The sequence below is a fragment of the Protopterus annectens genome, chromosome 12.part0, assembly GCF_019279795.1.
Source record: "Protopterus annectens isolate FY-2018-M chromosome 12.part0, PAN1.0, whole genome shotgun sequence".
In the NCBI taxonomy this organism is placed as follows: domain Eukaryota; kingdom Metazoa; phylum Chordata; order Ceratodontiformes; family Protopteridae; genus Protopterus; species Protopterus annectens.
Genome location: NC_056746.1, coordinates 1,522,639,376 through 1,522,658,823, shown reverse-complemented (window position 1 = coordinate 1,522,658,823; position 19,448 = coordinate 1,522,639,376). Strand labels below are relative to the sequence as shown.

The 19,448-nt window shown below is 45.2% G+C and overlaps 1 protein-coding gene across 4 annotated transcripts in view; it reads left to right on the top strand.

The window, feature by feature from the left end:
• Window positions 1-19,448, top strand: part of RSAD1 (radical S-adenosyl methionine domain containing 1) — a 2,083,664-nt gene that overhangs the window by 92,341 nt on the left and 1,971,875 nt on the right. For all 4 annotated transcript variants that reach the window (XM_044090484.1, XM_044090485.1, XM_044090486.1 and 1 more), the window contains exon 2: window positions 1,846-2,074. In XM_044090484.1, the coding sequence (XP_043946419.1) occupies window positions 1,910-2,074 (165 nt within the window). In that variant the 5' untranslated portion in view covers window positions 1,846-1,909. The remainder of the gene's footprint in view (window positions 1-1,845; window positions 2,075-19,448) is intronic.

The following is a 19,448-nucleotide window of genomic DNA, read 5'->3' as shown; positions in this document are numbered from 1 at the left end:
AGTGGAAAAAGGAATAGATTGGAGATGTGAGTAGTTACTGGATTTTTCAAGGGTGGTGTTAGGAGATGTAAGTTTAGGAGAAGTGATGTAAAGTTAGAAAATTTGTATCAGTTTGGGGGTTATCACCTTGCTAAGTTGGAGATCTTATTGTTAGTGTAAATGTATTGATGTCTGTGTTGGGCAGGAGAGTGAAGAGGAACAGCCCCTATTGCTATGATATATTATTGCTGACCCACACACCATGCAATTCTAGAATATATAACTGTTAACCAAGCTGAGATGTCATGATGTAATGTGTAACTGTTGTGTTAGGCACCATGTCATGCCATGATGTATAACTGTTGATCTTTATATCGTGACGTGATGAGTAGCTGTTGAGTTAGGCCCAGTGCATGCTGTGATGGTACATAACAGCTTGCAGCCATGTCATGGTCTGATATGCCCATTAATCTCCTATCCCACCTTCAAACCCAGGCAGCCTAACCAACTAACACATTTGACAAAACCACCCCATCTCTTATCTTGCCTCTAACTCCCCCTTATCCCTCACCTACCCAATTCTACACTATTCTTAACCTTCCTGCCACCCAGTATATATTTTTTTCTTTTTGTACATGCTGTAAATACACATTCTGCCATTGCACATTGTTTTGAATGCTTCAGGATCACTTATTTTATTAAAACATGGACATTGTACTACTGCTTCATCTTTATTCCTACTCTTTTGTAGTGGATCTTACTAATGTTTAAAATGTATTTACCTATGCTTAATATGTTACCAATGTTAAGTTTTATTTTTTTTAGTTTATCTTTACATTAGTTGTAACATTACATGTACTGTCCTGGAATGAGCATGAAAATGGTCCATTTGGATCAGAGCTGTACGAATGACTATTGACCTGGGCTTCATGCCTTTCTTTGATATATGATTGTTGACACAGACACGGTGTCATACTGTGATGTATAATTGATAAAGCATGTGTGATGTGTTTAACTGTTGAACTGCAGTCCATGTTGTACTTTGTTTGTATAGCTGTTGGCCTAGCTGATCATATATGACAATACAGACACAGTGTTGTGTTGTGATATACAAGTTTTGCCAAGTTTAGACCAGTTATGTAGGCTGCATGTTATAATGATTTATGACAGTTTACCTGGACACATTTCACTCTGCATTGTGAAACTGTTAACTATGGTACTAGGTAATGGTGAGATGTAACACTGTTAGTGCAGACACTTTTGCCACACACAACATTCCATGCTATGATGTATGGTTGTTTATCTAGGCAACTTTTCATGATTCTGTGTAGAACTGTTTGCCAAGCCACCATGTTATGCAGTGATACATGACTGTTTACTGGTGTATTCGGTCATGCTGAGGTACAAGGCTATTTATCTTGATACTGTCATGCTGAGCTGTAGAACTTTTGATCTAGCCAAGTTTTCTATTTGAGATGCATGATTTGTGATTTGGACAGCATGTAACACTGTAAAGGATTATTGACTTTGGCACTGTTTCGTGCTGATATGTATCTGTTAAATATGCTCCTTGTGGTGTGATAGAGCAATGCTGAGTTAGACCTCAAGTCATGTAGATGTATGTAAGACTGACAGAAGTCATGTCATGCTGTGAAGTAAGACTGCTTTGTGATATAGGACTTCTGGTGTAGACTGTCATTCTGTGATGTAGGACTACATGACTAGGCAGCTTTTTCATACTGTGATTTAGAAAGGCTGACATAAATATGTGGTAGTAATACAAGGTCTTGGTTACTCTCACTATAAGATGGTATTTTTGCTGCTGATACATTGAACCTGAAAAGCAATATTTTTGCATTTTTATAGATTTGCACCATGTGGTTACTACCTTCCATCTGATTTGACTTCTACTTTGAGATGTTTTCTGACCATGTTCCTCAATTTCAACATATGGAAGAATTGTATGCGATATATAAGGTTTGGTTCTGCTGTGAGAAGATCTTTTATAGTGAAATCACCAGCAGAGACTTTGAATTCGGGATGGAATCTTGGAGAACAACTGCCTGGCATGTCAGAGGCAGCACTTTATGTTCACGTAAGTTACTTTCATGCCATAAACTTGATCCCTAGTGTATCATTTGGAATGTCTGTTATACTGTTTTATTCTGAATTCTAAATTAGTCATCTGCAAAAAGTTTTTTTTTCACCCTAGTAGTATTTATTAACATTTTCCAAAATATAACAAATAATTAACATTAACAGTTAATTACATCTATTCAAATACTTTTGGACAAGAATTTTTTTAATTAATCTAAATTATTTGTAGTATTTACTTAGTATCCTAGTGTACTCTTATCTATATATTACACTGGTTTGAATCTAGATTATAGTTTTTTAAAAATTCTGACCAGTATGGTGAGAGATTATGATTCTGTCAAATCATATTGTACACTTTCATGATTATTCTCCTTTATTTTATGTCAGTCTCAAAGTTCCTCTGTGTATACCATTGCGTTATTTTACCTTGCTTTGCTGTATTGGATTTACCCATATATAAGGGAAAAATCAACCTGTTTACTTATTGTCTTTTACTCCAGAACCATAAAAGTCCTTGAAGTTTTTTTTTTTTTTTTTGAAAATTTATTGAAACATCATAGCTCACGTATTATATGGCATTTCTCCTATATATCCATAAAGTTGATCTTTCTCATGCTGTAGAAAGGAGTGGATTGCAAATCTTATTAAACTAAGAACCAAAAACATATAAAAACAATTTTTTTTTTAATAAAGAGTGAAGTGAAAAGGATGAAGAGTGAAAATTTTGCAAAAGAAACGCAGAAAAGCTTATTTCAAAAAAGCATTTGAGGCTTGTTTTGCTGGTTCTGTTACTGAGGTAGCAGAAGTAGTAGCAGGAATCAGCAAAACCAACCTCAAATGTTTTTCTGAAATCAGTTTGTCTATTTCTTTTGAAAAGTTTTCACTCTTCCTTATTTCTCACTTTTTAGAGTGAATCCATAAAAGGCATTCTTTATTAAAACAAATGATTTTGTGTGATCCTATCTCGCCTACATTTTGTACTGATGGGCTCGGAGCCGATCCTCGGCTCCTACTCGGCACACTATGCTATAGAGCGAAGCCTCTTATTGGCTGAGCTATTCTCTATCCCAGGATGCACCACCGCTAATCCCCCAGATCTCGTTTGCCGCTTACAAGCTAGGACGTGGTCTCAAACTTGGCTGAGCTAAGTGCTGTTCTTTTCTGAAAGTTTCTGTCAGAAATTTCCAAATTCTTTATCCAAAAGCTGTTTTAACAGCTGTTAGTGTGTATACGTGTGTTTTTTGTGAGAATTTGTGGTAAAATTTTGTGTTTGATAGGGAAAGGTTTCCGTTTAAGTTAGAGGGGCCTTCCCCTCGTTCTTGTGGAGTTTTTCTTATCGTTTCTGAGGTCATGTACCTGTTTAAGTTAGAGGGTTCTTGGCCCTCTTTTGGTGTTGTATTCGTTTAGTGTTGGGCTTGCGCTGTTAAAAAAAAAAAAAAAAAAAAAAAAAGGTTCTTCAATATTTTGTGTTTGTAACTGTTTTTCTGATAAATATTTGGGCAAAGTATTTACAGTATGTCTAAGGAGCATAGACCCTCTGGGTTTAAAAAGTGCACGAGATGCAACTATAAAATGTCCATCACAGATGATCACTCCTTATGCGTTTACTGCTTAGGCGCCAAACATCTCCAGGAGTCTTGCAGCGTGTGTCACGCCTTTTCCTCTCGGGTCCTCCAAGAGAGGAAGAATAAATTGATTTTAAAAGGGCTTATCAAGCCCTCCTTTGAAGAGGCCTTATCTTCTTCTTCCTCTCCAGCTAAGAAAAAGAAATCGTCGGCTCCGACCAGTCCGTCGGAACTGACAACTAAGAAACCTAGGCAGGCTTCTCCTTCGGCTCCACGGACTTCAGAGCCGAGGGCGGAACGGTCTGCCTCGACGCCTCCAGCCTCGACTCCTCTGGTTTCGGAGCCGATGGCTGGGGCTTCGAGAGGTGGGTCACCTTCATCGGCTCCACTGATTTTGGAGCCGATGAGGGTTGCCGGCTCAGACTCTTCCCCCTCGGCGCCGAAGCCCACCTCGGCACCGAGGGAAATTGTTTTGGAATCTCCCTCGGCACCGATACTGGTCGAGTCGATTCGGAGCCGGTCCCCCAGTCCTTCGGAGCCGATGGAGAAGTCGGTTCGGACCCGGTCAGTCTCCTCCCGATCTTCCAAGATGTCGGATTCGGACATCGACAGGGTGCTCCTAAGACTTTTTCAGTCTCCTGTATTCCAGAAATTAGTTTCGGCTCCAGCCCATTCGGCTTCGGAGCCGATGACCCACCCTGTAGTTCTGGTTCCTCCTCCAACAGCCTCGGCACTGTTGGAGCCGGTGCTGGTGGAGCCGATGGAGGTTTTCGGGTCGACCCCGACCCTTACTCCAACCCCGGCTCTCGAGTCGGAGTTCGGTACACGGACCTCCTCCGTCGGCCCTGGGGGGGATGCTTCAGGACCTATGTTTTCAGTCCCGAGCCTTCCTCTCGGTGCGTCGGCTGTGGGGGTACCGTCTACTGTTGTGGCCACGGGGGTTGGACCTTCCCAGGACTCTGGCGATCCGGCTTTCAGGGCCATGAGGAGTGCTTTGGCCAAATCTTCTTTGGCTACCTCCACGGTCTCACCAGCACCTTCCCTACACACAGAGACTGGGTCTTTGGTAGTCCCCCTGTCCTTAGACAGCAGAGCCCCGGGGCCTGAGGTCACCCCCAGTGGGGTTTCCCCCCCTCCTGGAGGTCCCTCTGAAGATTCTTCAGAGGAACCCCCAAGGAAAAGACTGTGCAAGAGGAAGCACGTAGACTCCCCTGATGAGTCTCTCACGTCGGACACCGATCTTGATGATGCGGAAGGGTCCCCCAAGTCATCCTCGGATGATGTCTCCTTTGCGGACATCCTGGAAATCCTCAAACAACGAGGCAGCTGGCAGACCAAACCCCCTTCCTCTGACGAGTCGGTGTTCCTCAAGGCCTTCGGGGCTCAGCCCTCCGCCTCCTGGGTGTCTCTGCCCTTCGAGCTCCTAGATTTGATCTGTTGAAGGGCATGGGAACATCCAGACTCTGTGGAACCGGTGCCTGCTCGCCCAAACAAGTTCTTATCAGCACCCCCAGAGAAGGAGTTTTTGACCAAAGGTGTGGCTGTAGATGCCTTGGTGGTGGCATCTGCTACCCAACAAGATGTAGCAGAGGCTTCGACGTCCGTCCATCCTCCTAATAAGGAGTCTAGGAGCATGGATCGGTACGGGAAGCGCACCCTCAGTTCAGCGGCCTTTACCTTAAGGTCCCTGAACTATTTAGCGCACTTCACTAGATTTCAGAGGGATCTGATCAAGGAGCTTTCAGATACCCTCTTGGGTAACCTACCTGAGCAGCTGGCCCAGACAGTTGGCTCTCAGTTGGCTACGTTGTCATCCATATCAAACTCGTCCATGAGACTCATTTCATATGCAGCCGAAGGGGCGAGTAGAGCGGCGGGTACGGGTGTTGCTCTACTGAGGCAAGCCTGGCTCCACCCATGTCATTTTGCGGAAGCCTTTAAGTTTTCCTTTGCCGACGCTCCCTTTGATGGGTCCTCTTTGTTTGGACCCAAGGTAAAGGACACGTTGACCCGCTGCAAGCAAGAAGGTAAGACTCTGACTGCCGTAGGGGCACGATTTTCCACTCCCTTTCGGCCTTATCCCAAGGCTAAAAGAGGAGGGAAAATGTGGTTCTGTAAGTCCCAGAAGTCTTATCCCTCGCAGCAGGATGATCCCCCTTCTAGAGGCAGAGGAGGGGGAAATTTTTCTGGAAGACGCCGTCCCAGAGGCGGCAGAGGCCCCCGCAACACTGGAGACCGTGAGTCCTTTCGTGGCTCTTCAGCCTTCCACAATCCTTGAAGGATTGCCCGACTGTGCAGCTCCAGAGCCAGTCGGGGGTCATTTTTCGAGGCATCTAAAAGCCTGGGAGGGTATCACTCCCCACCGCCGTCCAAGAGAATCCCGGACCCGCCACCCAGTCAACGGGAAATCGCAGCCTTAGAAGTCTCAAAGCTGCTTCAAAAAGGAGTCATCCAACCGGTCCCCGCAGACCAGATCGGATTAGGGACTTACTCAAGGTTCTTTTTGGTGCCAAAAAAGACCGGGGACTTGAGGCCCATTTTGGATCTCAGCAGCCTAAATCGATCAGTCAAAAAGTCCAAGTTCTGAATGGTCACCTTACAATCCATTCTCCCACTGCTGGAGAAAGGTGTTTGGATGTGCTCTATAGATCTCAAGGACGCCTATTACCACATACTGGTAGATAAGGCGTCCAGGAGACATTTGCGCTTCAGCCTGGGAGACGGTCATTTTCAGTTCTGCGCACTGCCCTTTGGTCTCACCACAGCCCCCAGGGTGTTCACCAAATGTTTGGCGGTCGTGACTGCTCACCTGAGGAGTCTAGGATTCCAGGTGTTTCAGTATCTGGACGACTGGCTCCTGACTGCCACTTCCAGGCGTCTACTGTTGCAAAACCTACAAGCCACAATATCACTAGGCACTTCCCTTGGAATCACCTTCAATTGGCCAAAGTCTGTGTTGCTGCCATCTCAGCGCATAAGGTTCATCGGAGTAGAGATAGACTCGAACTTAATGCGGGTCTATCTTCCTACAGAAAGGATACAAACTATACAGGCTCAAGTCCGAGCCTTGATTCTCAGATCCAAACCTCCAGCCAGGATGGTCCTGCAGCTATTGGGCTCTGTCGGCCACTGTTCTTCTAGTCCCCTTAGCAAGATTGCATATGAGAATTCTCCAGTGGCTCCTTTCGACACAGTGGTCCTTTCAGGATCTCCCTCTCAGTCACCTCATCTGGATCACAGAAACTTGCAAACGGGACCTTCGCTGGTGGCTGGTGCCCTCCAATCTGGATCAGGGACGACCCTTTGTTCCACCTCCTCCTGTGGCCACTTTGACCACGGACGCCTCCCAGATGGGGTGGGGGGGGCATTCCCTGGGCAGGTCAGTCCAAGGCAAATGGCATTCAGAAGAGAGCCTCCTTCATATCAACATTTTAGAAATGAGGGTGGTGTTTCTGTCCCTACAAGCCCTTCACGATTACCTCCCTCAGGGCGTAATTGCCGTTCACTCCGACAACATGTCAGTAGTCTGGTACCTGAACAAGCAGGGAGGGACCAGATCCTACCCCCTTTGCAGAGAGGCCATGAGAGTTTGGGAATGGGCAGTGACGACCAAACGTTTTCTAGTGGCGACTCATATCCCTGGCAAGTCCAACGTGATAGCCGACAGGCTAAGCAGAACAATTCTCTCTCCTCACGAGTGGTCTCTGAACGATGCAGTGACAACTCAGATCTTCAGCAGATGGGGAACTCCTTGTTGCGACCTCTTCACAACCCCGCTGAACGCGAAGTGCAAGAACTTTTTCTCTCTCACTCCAGCTCCGGGGGAGAGTCCTATGGACGCATTAGCCCATCCTTGGCCCAACGGCTTGCTATACGCCTTCCCCCCAGTTCCCCTCCTTCCCAGAGTGATCCAAAAGGCGTCTCACTTGGGGAGCAAAATGATTTTGGTTGCCCCTTACTGGCCTCGTCAGGTATGGTTCCCCTATCTTCGAAGATATGCACTGGACGGTCCATGGTTCCTGGATCAGATCCCCGACCTATTAATTCATCAGTCGGGACAACTCCATCAGTCCCTTCACACTTTGAAGTTAACAGCTTGGCTCCTCCTCTTCCGACTATAGTCAGGAATCATACCTTAGACCCGGAAGTCATTCATATCTTATCCTCGGCCCACAAGTCTGCCACTAAGAAATTGTATACTAGCAAATGGAAGAGATTTGCTATTTGGGCTCAACTCCGGGGTCTGGATCCCATCACTGTTCCGGTATCGGAAGTCCTGAAATTTCTGACTTCCCTATTTAATCAAAGTTCTTCAGTCTCTACCATCAAGGTCCAATTGGCAGCTATTTCCAATTTCCATGAATCTACAAACCCACCTTTAATGAGCAACAGATTGTGTAAAACCTTCATGAAAGGTGCTCTGCTTTTACGACCTCCGATTTTTCACCCTGCTCCTCCGTGGGATCTCGATGTGGTGTTACGTACCTTAACTTCCTCCCCCTTCGAGCCGGCAGCAACATGTGATTTGAAATTTCTTTCTTGGAAAACCGCCTTTCTGGTCGCGATTACTTCTGCCAGAAGAGTTTCAGAACTTCAAGCTCTGTCTGTAAAACCACCGTACCTGGTTTTTCACAAAGATAGAGTATCCCTCAGGCCTGATCCATCTTTTGTCCCTAAAGTTTGTTCCAGTTTTTGCCTGCAACAGTCACTAGAACTTCCAGTTTTCTTTCCAAAGTACTCAAACAAAGCGGAATACATCTTCCACACATTGGATGTTCATAGGCAATTGCGCTTTTATTTAGACAGGACCCAACAAACACGGAAAACAGATCAGTTGTTTGTGTCCTTTTCGGATAATAAATTGGGCAAATCCGTCACAAAGGTCACTATTGCCAAATAGATCAGGGACTGTATTAGCCAGGTGTATTCCTCTTCTAATAAAGAGCTTACAACCTCTATCAAAGCTCACTCTGCAAGAGCTATGGCTACTTCAATAGCATTCCATTCTAAGCTTGCCATTAGTGATATTTGTGCTGCGGCTACGTGGTCTTCCCTGCACACTTTCATTTCCCACTACAAATTGGATGTGGCATCTCGGGGGCGAGCTTCATTTGGTTCCACAGTGCTCAGGAGTGTTTTCCAGTGAGCCACCCAGGATTTAGGTGCTAGGGACGCTGTCCCATCAGTACAGAATGTAGGCGAGGTAGGATCACAACATCTTTTAGTTATGTACTTACCATAACTTTTAGATGTTTGGGATCCATCTCGCCTACATTCCTAATACCCACCCTCCTTCCCCCTGCCTTGGAAATCAGAAGAGATCGGATGGTCCGAATTCTATTGTTTCATCTTGAAACATCTGGCAATGTTATATAAACAGTTATGTGTGTGTGCATGAATGCGGACAAACAAGATCTGGGGGATTAGCGGTGGTGCATCCTGGGATAGAGAATAGCTCAGCCAATAAGAGGCTTCGCTCTATAGCATAGCGTGCCGAGTCGGAGCCGAGGATCGGCTCCGAGCCCATCAGTACAGAATGTAGGCGAGATGGATCCCAAACATCTAAAGTTATGGTAAGTACATAACTAAAAGTTTTATATTTTCATTTTTTTACTCTTTAGTTTTTAAGTAAAATATAACAATAATTCTGTAATTATCTATACAGAATTACTATTGTATTTTTACTTAAAAACTAAAAAGTAAAAGAACAGTTGAGGAATGTAGGTTTTAATCAAAATGCAACAGTAATTCTATATTTATGTAGATTTATAAACATTAGAATCCTTGATGCATCTTCATTGTCTTGCCTGTTCTCCACTTTGAACTGTCCAGGGTGCTGAAGTGCTGTGTATTGCATAGAGTTTACAGCTTAACCTCCCCCCTCCCCTTATCACTCCCAGACTTCTCCCCAGCAGAACTTGTCTTTCTTAATTGTCATTTTAACCCACATAAAAAACTGACCATAGTGTCTGTCTACATACCCTCTGGCAACAACATTTCAGTTCTTGAAAATAGCTTATTCTGGATCTCCCAGCATATATATTATGAGACAATTATACTAGGCAGTGTTAATATCGATTGGAATAAGCTCTCCCTCTACTCCCCAAGTTCCACTATTAACCTATTTAAGGAGGAGAGAATGAGATTTTGACCTAGACCATTGTTTCCAGGTATTGTCTCTAAGTTTCATAGTGGAAAGGGTCAACTTTTTTCTTCTCCCACTCGCATACACAAAAACTCCAGCTCCATACTTGATTGGATCTTAACTTCCAACCCCAATCAATATCACAATCCCACCACTTTGTCAGACTCATTAAGTGATCACCTCCCTATTTCGATACTAAGACTACCTTCTCAAATCTGTAAAACCCACCTCTGTAGAAAGTTCTGTAACCTGTCCAGATTCATTGCAGAAACTTTAAACAACCAACTCTCCCTGATCAACTGCTCTCACCTGTTTAACCTTCCTCTTAATGATGTTCTTGAATTTAACATAATTTTTCTAAGCATACTAAATGCCCTAGGTTCCATAAGGAAAATAAGGATCAAACCAAATCCCACCCCTGGCTCTCTAAAGATACCCTTTCCACCATGAAACGTAGACACAATACCTGAAAACAATGGTCTAAGTCAAAATCTCCTTCCCTCCTCTTTAAATATAAAGAACTCAGAAATATTCAGGACAAAACAAAATTCTCTCAAGAAGCCCAGTCCACCCAGTTTTCTAATCCTAAAAAATTCTAGCACACTGTGAACAGTATACTCCATCCTGGTAAACCCTCTACCCTCAACTCCTTCCCTAACAATGCTCATTTTGAAACTGCCACTCTTCTTAACAACTACTTTTTAGAGACTCTCAGAAAACTACTCCCCCCCAGACAACAACCAAAAACTGCCTCTAACCCCCTCATCCACCCACCCCCAATCAGCCTTCTTCCTGAAACCTGTTTCCAAAGCCTATATCAAATCCTTTCTGCTGAAACTCAAATCATGCTCCTCTTCTTTTGACAACCTACCCCCACAGTTTCTTAAACCTGCTGCCAACTCTATACCATATCCCATTTCATAGGGTCATAGGAGTGTACTAGGCTAATGGCCTTGGGGCCTTTACAAGCCTAGCCCGTAGGATTGCCCTGGCATCTTGCCACCCGAACATAGTTCCCAGTGCATCTGTCGAGTAAATCCAGTGGAGTGATCCCTGGGGTGAATTTTCTATTTCCCATCTACTCCTCAAGATTTCTCTTGAAGAGGGCCAGTGAGGTGCTCTGCTTGACATGTATTGGAAGTCTATTCCGTAGCATGAGCAGTCTCTCTGGGTTATGAGCCTGTCCCTCCAGCATGTTCTGTTGATTGTAGAAATGAGGTTGAGGTCTCTGGATCTCCCAGCATATATCTTATGAGACAATTATACTAGGCAGTGTTAATATGCTGGAGTGTGTGGTGCGGAGGGATTGGGATTATTTTAGATGTAGCATTTCTAACTGAGCTGGGTCAGACATGAGTTTGTAAGTCAAGCCAGAGGTCACTTCTAAGTAGGCAATATGAGACGGAGAACAGTTGTAGTTTTTTTACTCTGTCCATATAGGACAAATGTTTAAGGCCTGGGATCCTCTTTGTGAGGTACTTTTGCGACCTTTCTAGTTGTTAGAGGTGTTTAGTGAGGTACATGCCAAATGGGCATTGTACTCTATGATTAGCCTAATGAGGGGAAGAGTAGAGGGAGACAGTGACCTCATTCTTCCTGGATGCAAAACCCTTAGTAATGAGATATGCCACATAGAAGGACTTTCTGACCACAGTGGCAGTGTGGTGGTCAAAAGAGAGGTTGCTGTCAACTTGTGTTCCCAGATCTCTTATAACATCATCTGTGTTCAGTGGACTACCATTGATGTGGTAATTCATGGGAACCGGGTTTTTCCCAAAGGGGATGACGACACATTTTTTGGCATTGAGCTTAAGGCCATGGTTCTGACACCAATCATTGGTCCCAGGGAGGCCTTTCTGTAGGATGTCAACATCACTCGGGGAGTTAATGATAGCTCCCAACTTGCAATTGTCTGTGAACTTTGTCAGCCAGAGGCCTTCGTGTTGGCCTGGAATTCAGAGAAGTAGATATCAAACGGGAGAGGACCCAGGACCGAACCCTGTGGGACTCCACTCGTGACTGGTAGGCAGTCTGACTTGGAGTCAGCTGCTTTCGCACTGTGGGTTCTACCTGTGAGCCAGTTTGCAACCCACCTAGTGATATAGGGGTTGATGCCTAGCTTAGTGAGTTTTTCTATGATTACTGAATGGGGAATGGTATCAAAGGCCTTGGCCAGATCAAGGTAGGCTGTATGAACCACCTTGCCTTCATCCACAGCTCTGGTGACTAACTCAAAGAAGTTGACCAAGTTGAGCAGACATGATCTACCCTTCACAAAACCAAACTGTGTGTGGGGTCCAGAGTTTGGAGATTCCCTATATCCTTGTTTATTAAGTCCATAATGATGTGTTCCATAGCTTTGCATGTCAGACTCGTCAGGCTAATGGGGCAATAGTTCCCAGGATCTGTAGTAGCTCCCCCTTTGTGGAGAGGGATGACTGTAGCAGTGCACCATTCGGTAGGGACAAAGCCTGAGGTGAAGCTGTGATTGAACAGGGCACACAGGTGAGGTGCCAGTTCACTCTGTAGTTCATGTAGAACACAGCCAGGGATATTGTCAGGTCCCATAGAAGCTGTATTCTTAGGTTCATAGGTTCATACTAGGCTATCTGCCCTGGGGCAATTATAAGCCTAGCCCGATTCTGTATGGCTTACGCCACCCCTTGATTTGAGTATACTGTGTCCTTGTCTAATAGTGACACGGGAGTAATCCCTGGGACAAACCTACTATCCCCCATCCACTTATCGAGATTCTTCTTGAAGAGATTCAGTGAGGTGCTCTGCCTCACATGAACTGGAATTCTATTCCAGAGCGAAGGGAGCCTCTGGGTTATGAACCTGTCCCTCCAGCAAGTTCTATTTATTTCTGTGCTGAGGTTCAAGTCCCTCGAGCGTGTGGCTCTAAGGGATTTAGATTTACTGAGGTGGAGCATGTCCATTAATTCTGGATTTGACATAGCTTTGTATGTCAGGCATAGATCGCCTCGAAGTAGGCGGTATGCAACTGAGTAGAGCTGGAGTTTTTTTAACCGAGCAGCATATGGCATCTGTTTGAGACCCTTGATCCTCTTGGTGAGATACTTTTGAGGTCTTTCTAATTGCTGCAGGTGTCGGGTAAGGTACATCCCAAAAAGGGGCATTGTATTCTATGATTGGCCTTGGACAGTGCTGTCTTAACCTGTGCATCAATAATACTGGATGCCTGGCAATCTGCTGGTATTGTGACTGGTCCCTTTGAGGGGGACAGAGGGGTAAAGTTGGCACTGAATCTGTCGACCAGTATATTAGCAGTATCTGTTGGCTCGGTATAGGAAGGTACCATTGTGCAGTAGCTCAGAGCAAATCTGGGTATTACCATGGAGATTCTGTACATAACTATAGAAGGCCTTGTGGTTATCTTTGCTATCTGCTACAATTCTGTTTTCATAGCTAGCTTTAGAGGATTTGATGAGGGATCTTAACTTTTTTTGTTGAAGCTGATAAAGGAGTTTTTCCAGTCTTTGGACTTCACGTTATTCCGCATCAGTTTCCTCCTCCTGTTGTAGAGTTTGTTTATGGCAGGGACCACCAGATTGGCTTCCTTTTTTGGGGGGAGAGCGTCTTAGTTCTGTTAGGTATGGCGAGATCCATGCATTTGTGTACATGTTCGTACAGTGCATTGATGTATGATTTGGCGATCATGCTACTGATGTTCATCGTGTTTCACTGTTGCAGTCATTACAGTTGGGTTATCCTGCTGGCAGGCTACCCGCAGTCGGCCCGAGTTCCAAAGTCTAGGTCTGACGTCGGTTGCTATCGCCTCCTCCCTGACTTCAGTGCGCCAGGGGTATAAAAGATGCAGCTGACGCCATTTTCTTCAGTCTTTCTTGCCGCGCAGTGCCCGAAGCATAAGCAGTTCTAAAGTGCCGGTTGGCCGACTCCTGAGATTTTCAAATTCGAATTTCTGATCCGATGTCTTCATTAAAGCTAAGTACCCCGTTGGGGAAACTTTTTTCTTGCTCCAGACCGATGTCAGAAAAAGTTAATAATTGTATTTCTTGTGGGAAGCAAATACCTTATAAGGATTTTCATTCTTACTGTATTCCTTGCCTAGGCCCTGACCACGACATTGCTAGTTGTCGGTTTTGTGCTAGATTTAACCAACGCACTATTAAGCGTCGGTACGATTTTGCATTTCATTACTTTTGCAGAAGATTCAATTATATAATGCCGTCGGACCAGCTGACTACCGGAGTTTATAAAAAAACGCAAGGAAAAAGAAAAGGACAGGCATCCGAGGTCCAAAACCGACGACAAGGCTTCCGCTAGACCTGTCACCGGTTCGCCGGTTCTCAGTAAGGTGCTTTCGCAGCCCCTGACGCCCGCTACCTCAGAGCCACAGGCCGCTTCCGACTCCCACATGGAGCCGACTAGGCCACTGGATACTCAAGGTATTGGACACTCGGAAACTATTCCCTAAATGGGTCCGGAGTCACTGAGCAGGCATCGGCTTCTGAGGGTGTTTTCAGGCCTACACAGTTATATGTAAAGCCAACTACAGATTCAAAGGCAAAGACTAAAGCAGCCCTAAAGACAAAGAAGCAAGTACAGCATTCTCCTGGACAGGCCTCCATGCCTAAAAAACAGATGCTTAAAATGGCAGACGACCTAATTACTTTGATCAGGGGTTCCCATCCCCCCCCCTCCTGATAAGAGGCCTAGGCAAGAGATAGAATATGAATCTTCAGATCAGGTTTCCATTTCCTCTGATTCCTCTTCTGATCAGGAATATTCCCTTCCTCCCTATGAGGATTCTGATGCTGAAGAATCTATCCCTTCAGCCTCTCCTCCTGAGGATTATTCTTTTGGGGAGACCCTGCATACTATGAGGGAGCATTTCCATTGGAAGAGCCAAGATTACTCAGAATCTAAGAAAAGGCTCAGAGACTTCCTTTTATTACCTCAGCACAGGCCCATTGCTATTCCTCTTGTTTTAGACATTGTAGATGATGTATTTTCAGAGTCTGGTCTGTCTTCTGACTCTTTACCACCAGCTCCTGTTAAGCCAGACAGATACTACAGGGTTCCGGATTCTCATAAATTTCTTTATAAAAACCCTACTGCTGACCCAGAAACTATTTCTCAGGGTCCCAAGGGGGTCAAGGCTTCCACTGCAAAAAACCCTATCCCCTCTGATAGGGATTCAAGGGCCCTGGACAGATGGGGGAAAAAGATTTATACTTCTGCTATCTTGGCTGTAAGAGCTTTAAATTGTCAGTTTCATATGCTTAAATATCAGCAATATCTTATGTCACTGCTTAAACAGAAAATGTTGACAAATTCAGAATGTGCAGAAAACAAAGAAATGCAGGATTTATTGCATGCAGCTGAACAAGTGGGAAAGCATACTTTGCAATGTGGTTTTGATTCTTTAGAAGCCTCCTGCAGGGCTGCAGTTACAGGTTCTGTCATGAGGAGGCATGCTTGGTTAAAGGAACAGATTCTGCCTGATCATGTTAAAGCAAAACTATTAGATGCTCCATTACAACATGATACCTTGTTTGGTGTTAAAGCAGAAGAAGTGTTGAAGAAAATGGAGGACAAAGCTAAATCTATGCAAACAGTGAAGGATTTCTTACAGGTACAGCCTCCCAGATTTAGCAGGAACTGGCCTACAAAGAATTGGTCCTTTCCAGTGTCAGATAGGCCACAAAGAGGCAAATACAGATGCCCCAGAGGCAGATCACAACCCCAAGACTCATACAGGCCTAAACAATGGGGTGCTTCTACCTCCAAAAGCGGAGAGGAAAAATAAGAGCCATACAGGAAACAATTTCAACGACTTTCCCCTGCCAGCACCAAGCACTTATCTTCTGGCAGCTCCTTTGGGGGAAAACTGGCACTTTTCTCACAAAATTGGCACATGATCACCCAGGACAAATGGGTCTTAAGTATCGTATCTCAAGGCTACAGGTTCATAGGTTCATACTAGGCTATCTGCCCGAGGGCATTTACAAGCCTAGCCCATAGTTTTGTGGCTTATGCCACCCCTTTAGTATGGGGAACTATACCCATTATTTTGCTGTGCCTCTGTCGAGCAGTGACACTGAGGTAATCCCTGGGGTATATCTGCGATCTCCCATCCATTGGTCAAGATTTCTCTTGAACAAGGCCAGCAAGGTGCTCTGCCTCACATATACCGGGATTTTGTTCCACAGCATAGGGAGTCTTTGGGTGATGAATCTATCCCTCCAGCACGTCCTATTAATAGCTGTGTCGAGGTTTAAGTCTCCCGCCCTTGTGGCTCTGACGGATCTAGATTTTTTGAGGTGAAGCATATTCATCAAATCTGGGTTTGACATGGCCTTGTATTTTAGGCAAAGGTCACCTCTGAGCAAGCGGTAGGCGACTGAATAGAGCTGGAGTTCTTTCAGTTGGGCAGCATAGGACAGATGTTTGAGACCCTTTATCCTTTTGGTGAGGAACTTTTGTGGCCTCTCCAGCTGCTGCAAGTGTCGGGTCAGATACATTCCGAATGGGGCATTGTACTCCATCATTGGTCTGATGAGTGATGAGTATAGGGAGACTATGACCTCCCTTGATCTAGATGAGAATCCCTTCATGATAAGGTGGGCAATGTAGAAGGTCTTCCTAACTACTTTAGCTACATGGGTGTCGAATGACAGACTACTATCAACCTGGGTCCCCAGGTCCCTGATAACTTCTTCTGTGCTCAGTGGATTGCCACCTATTTGGTAGCTAGGGGTAACCTTGTTTTTCCCGAAGGGTATGACTATGCATTTTTTGGCATTTAACTTTAGGCCATGGCTCTGGCACCAGTTATCCGTTTCTGAGAGACCCTTCTGAAGGATATCTGTGTCAGATGTGTTTTCTACTGTGGCGCCCAGTTTGCAGTCATCTGCAAACTTTGTCAGCCATAACCCTCCTGTGTTTGCTTGTACTGGAAAAGTAGATGCCAAACAAGAGTGGGCCCAGGACTGAGCCCTGTGGTACACCACTTGTGACAGGCTTTGAGTCTGACATGGCGCCAGCAACTCTGACCCTGTGTGTCCTGTCACTCAGCCAGTTTGCAACCCATCTTGTGATGTATGGGTTAACATTTAAGCTGATGAGTGTTTCAATGATACCCGAGTGGGGTATTGTATCAAGGCCTTCGCCAGATCGAGGTAGGCTGTATGGACTGCCTTTCCCTCATCAATGGCTTTGGTGACTGTTTCGAAAAAGTCAACCAAGTTTAGAAGGCATGATCTGCCTTTGACAAAGCCAAACTGGGATGGATCCAAAGTCTGCAAATTCCCTATGTCTTTATTTATGAGGTCCATTATGATCCTTTCCATGGCTTTGCAGATAAGGCTTGTCAAGCTAATGGGCCGGTAATTTCCAGGGTCGGTGGAGGCACCGCCTTTGTGAAGTGGGACCACAGTTGCAGTGCGCCACTCCCTGGGTACGTATCCAGAGGTAAGACTAAGATTAAACAGCTGTCCTAGCTGTGGGTTTAATTCCTCGTTGAGTTCGTGGAGCACACAGCCGGGGACACCATCAGGTCCCATGGATGCTGTGTTTTTTGCTTTGGAGAGAGCAGTTCTCACTTGGGCGTTGGAGATGTTTGGGGGGCTGTAGTCGCTTTGTATAGATATCTTTCCTTTTGGGGGGGAAGTTTGCACTGAACCTGTCAGCCAGTATGTTGGCAGTGTCTGTAGGATCAGTAATCTTCACATCATTTTGAACTAGTTCTGAGCATATCTGGGAGTTTCCTCCCAGGTTTCTAACATAGCTAAAGAAGGCCTTATGATTGTCTTTTGAGTCTTTAGCTATTTTTCTCTCAAAATTTGCTTTGGATGATTTTATGAGAGCTCTTAGTTTTTTACTTATAGTGATCAAGGGTGTCTTACCTTTTAAGGATTTTGCTCTATCTTGTAGTAGCTTCCTCCTTTTGTTGTAGAGTTTGTTTATGGCTGGGGTCCACCAGACTGGACGCTTGCCTTTGGTACAAAGAGTCTTTGTTTTGCTTGGGATTGCCTTATCCATGCAGTCCTGCAGGTGCTGGTAGAAGGCATTTGTAAGTGATTCAGCGGCTTGAGTACTGTTTTCCGCCAGCTCGGGGGCCTTAAAGGAGACCACACTAGTCTTTAGAAGTGTGAAGTCAGCTTTCCAGAAGTTCTTTACTGTGGTCTTTTTATTTCAGGTGGGGTGGGATGAGGACCTCCAGCGAGATTAGTTTGTGATCTGATCTCACCAGTGAGGGGTATACTTCCGGTGTTGAACATTGTGCTCCCATGTTCGTGATGATGAGATCAAGTATGTTTTCTCCTCTTGTGGGGATGGTGACTAGTTGTTCCATGGCATTTGAGTTTATGAATTCCAGGAACTTTTGGGCTACGATGTTTGGGCTTGAGTAGTGTTCCCAGTCTATATTAGGGTAATTGAAGTCACCTAGTATGATGGTGTTTGGTGATACATTTATCCCCTCTAGTGTTTTCAGGAAGGCCATGTGAGGTTCCTGAGTTTGTGAGGGTGGCCTGTAACATGCTACAATTTGCAGAGCAGTCTTGCCTATGGTTAATTGCACCTGGATGGTCTCAGATGCATCGTGTGTTGACACCAGTCTTGAGGTGTGGGTGTCCTTGATGAATATGGATACCCCCCCTCCTTTCTTGGTATTGTCCGGATTTTGGGGCCGGAACGCATGATATGAGGTAAAACCTGATAGTGCTGGGGTGCTCTCAGGAGCCTTGAACCAGGTTTCTGTCACAGCACAGACATCGATGTTCTCCATACTGAGAAGGGCCTCGAGTGCGTGCATTTTGAGATTTAGACTTCTGGCATTGAGCAGCATTACCCTTAGTTTTTTCCTTTTCTGTGTTCTAGGGTGGTAGGTTTAGAATTTGAGCCTTGCCTAAAAAGGCACTATGGGGTGGCAAGAGCCTTTGCCAATATCCGGAATCCCAGGGTGACAGGTGCAAGCCGTCCCTTGCAAGCAGTGTGGCTTGTCCAGCATGTCATCCCAGGCAGACAGACATTGGATCCCCTTTGAATGACACCAGAGTTTAAGCCAATTGTTAAAGCTGATCATCTTATCTCTGTATTGTGGCATCATTCTTGGTGAAGGTAGGATACTGCTCAAGGTCAGGGTCATACCTGCCTGGGCTACATAATCAGAGAGCTCCTCAATGTCTCTTTTCATGTAGTCCAAGGAGGTACGTCTCAGGTCGCTTACACCAGCGTGGACAATGACTGAGTCGTATTTGTACCTGCTGTTGAGAGACCTGAGTGCTTGCTATGTGGCGGATTCTAGCGCCTGACAGGCAGCTTACTGTGACCTTCTCCTTACTCAGTCTGGTGAGCGGGACGTCAGTGTGTCTGACTATGGAGTCACCAATGACTAGTGTGTCTGGCATTGTGTTTGGCCTTAAGGGCTGTGACTGTTTGACACTCTGACTGTGAGGTCTATGTGTTGCAGGTGTTGTGTTCTGAGGTGGTGGTTGTTTGGGTGTCTGTTTTGGTGGCCTCTGCTGTTTTGGTAGATTTTTGATCAGAGCCTCCGAGTATGTCTTTGTGTGTTTATGTGTATGATTTGAGGTTGTGATGGTACTATGTGAGACTGGGTCTATAGTGTGTGTGGTAACCTTCTCCTCCTGACTGGTCTTGCCAGTCCTATGTTG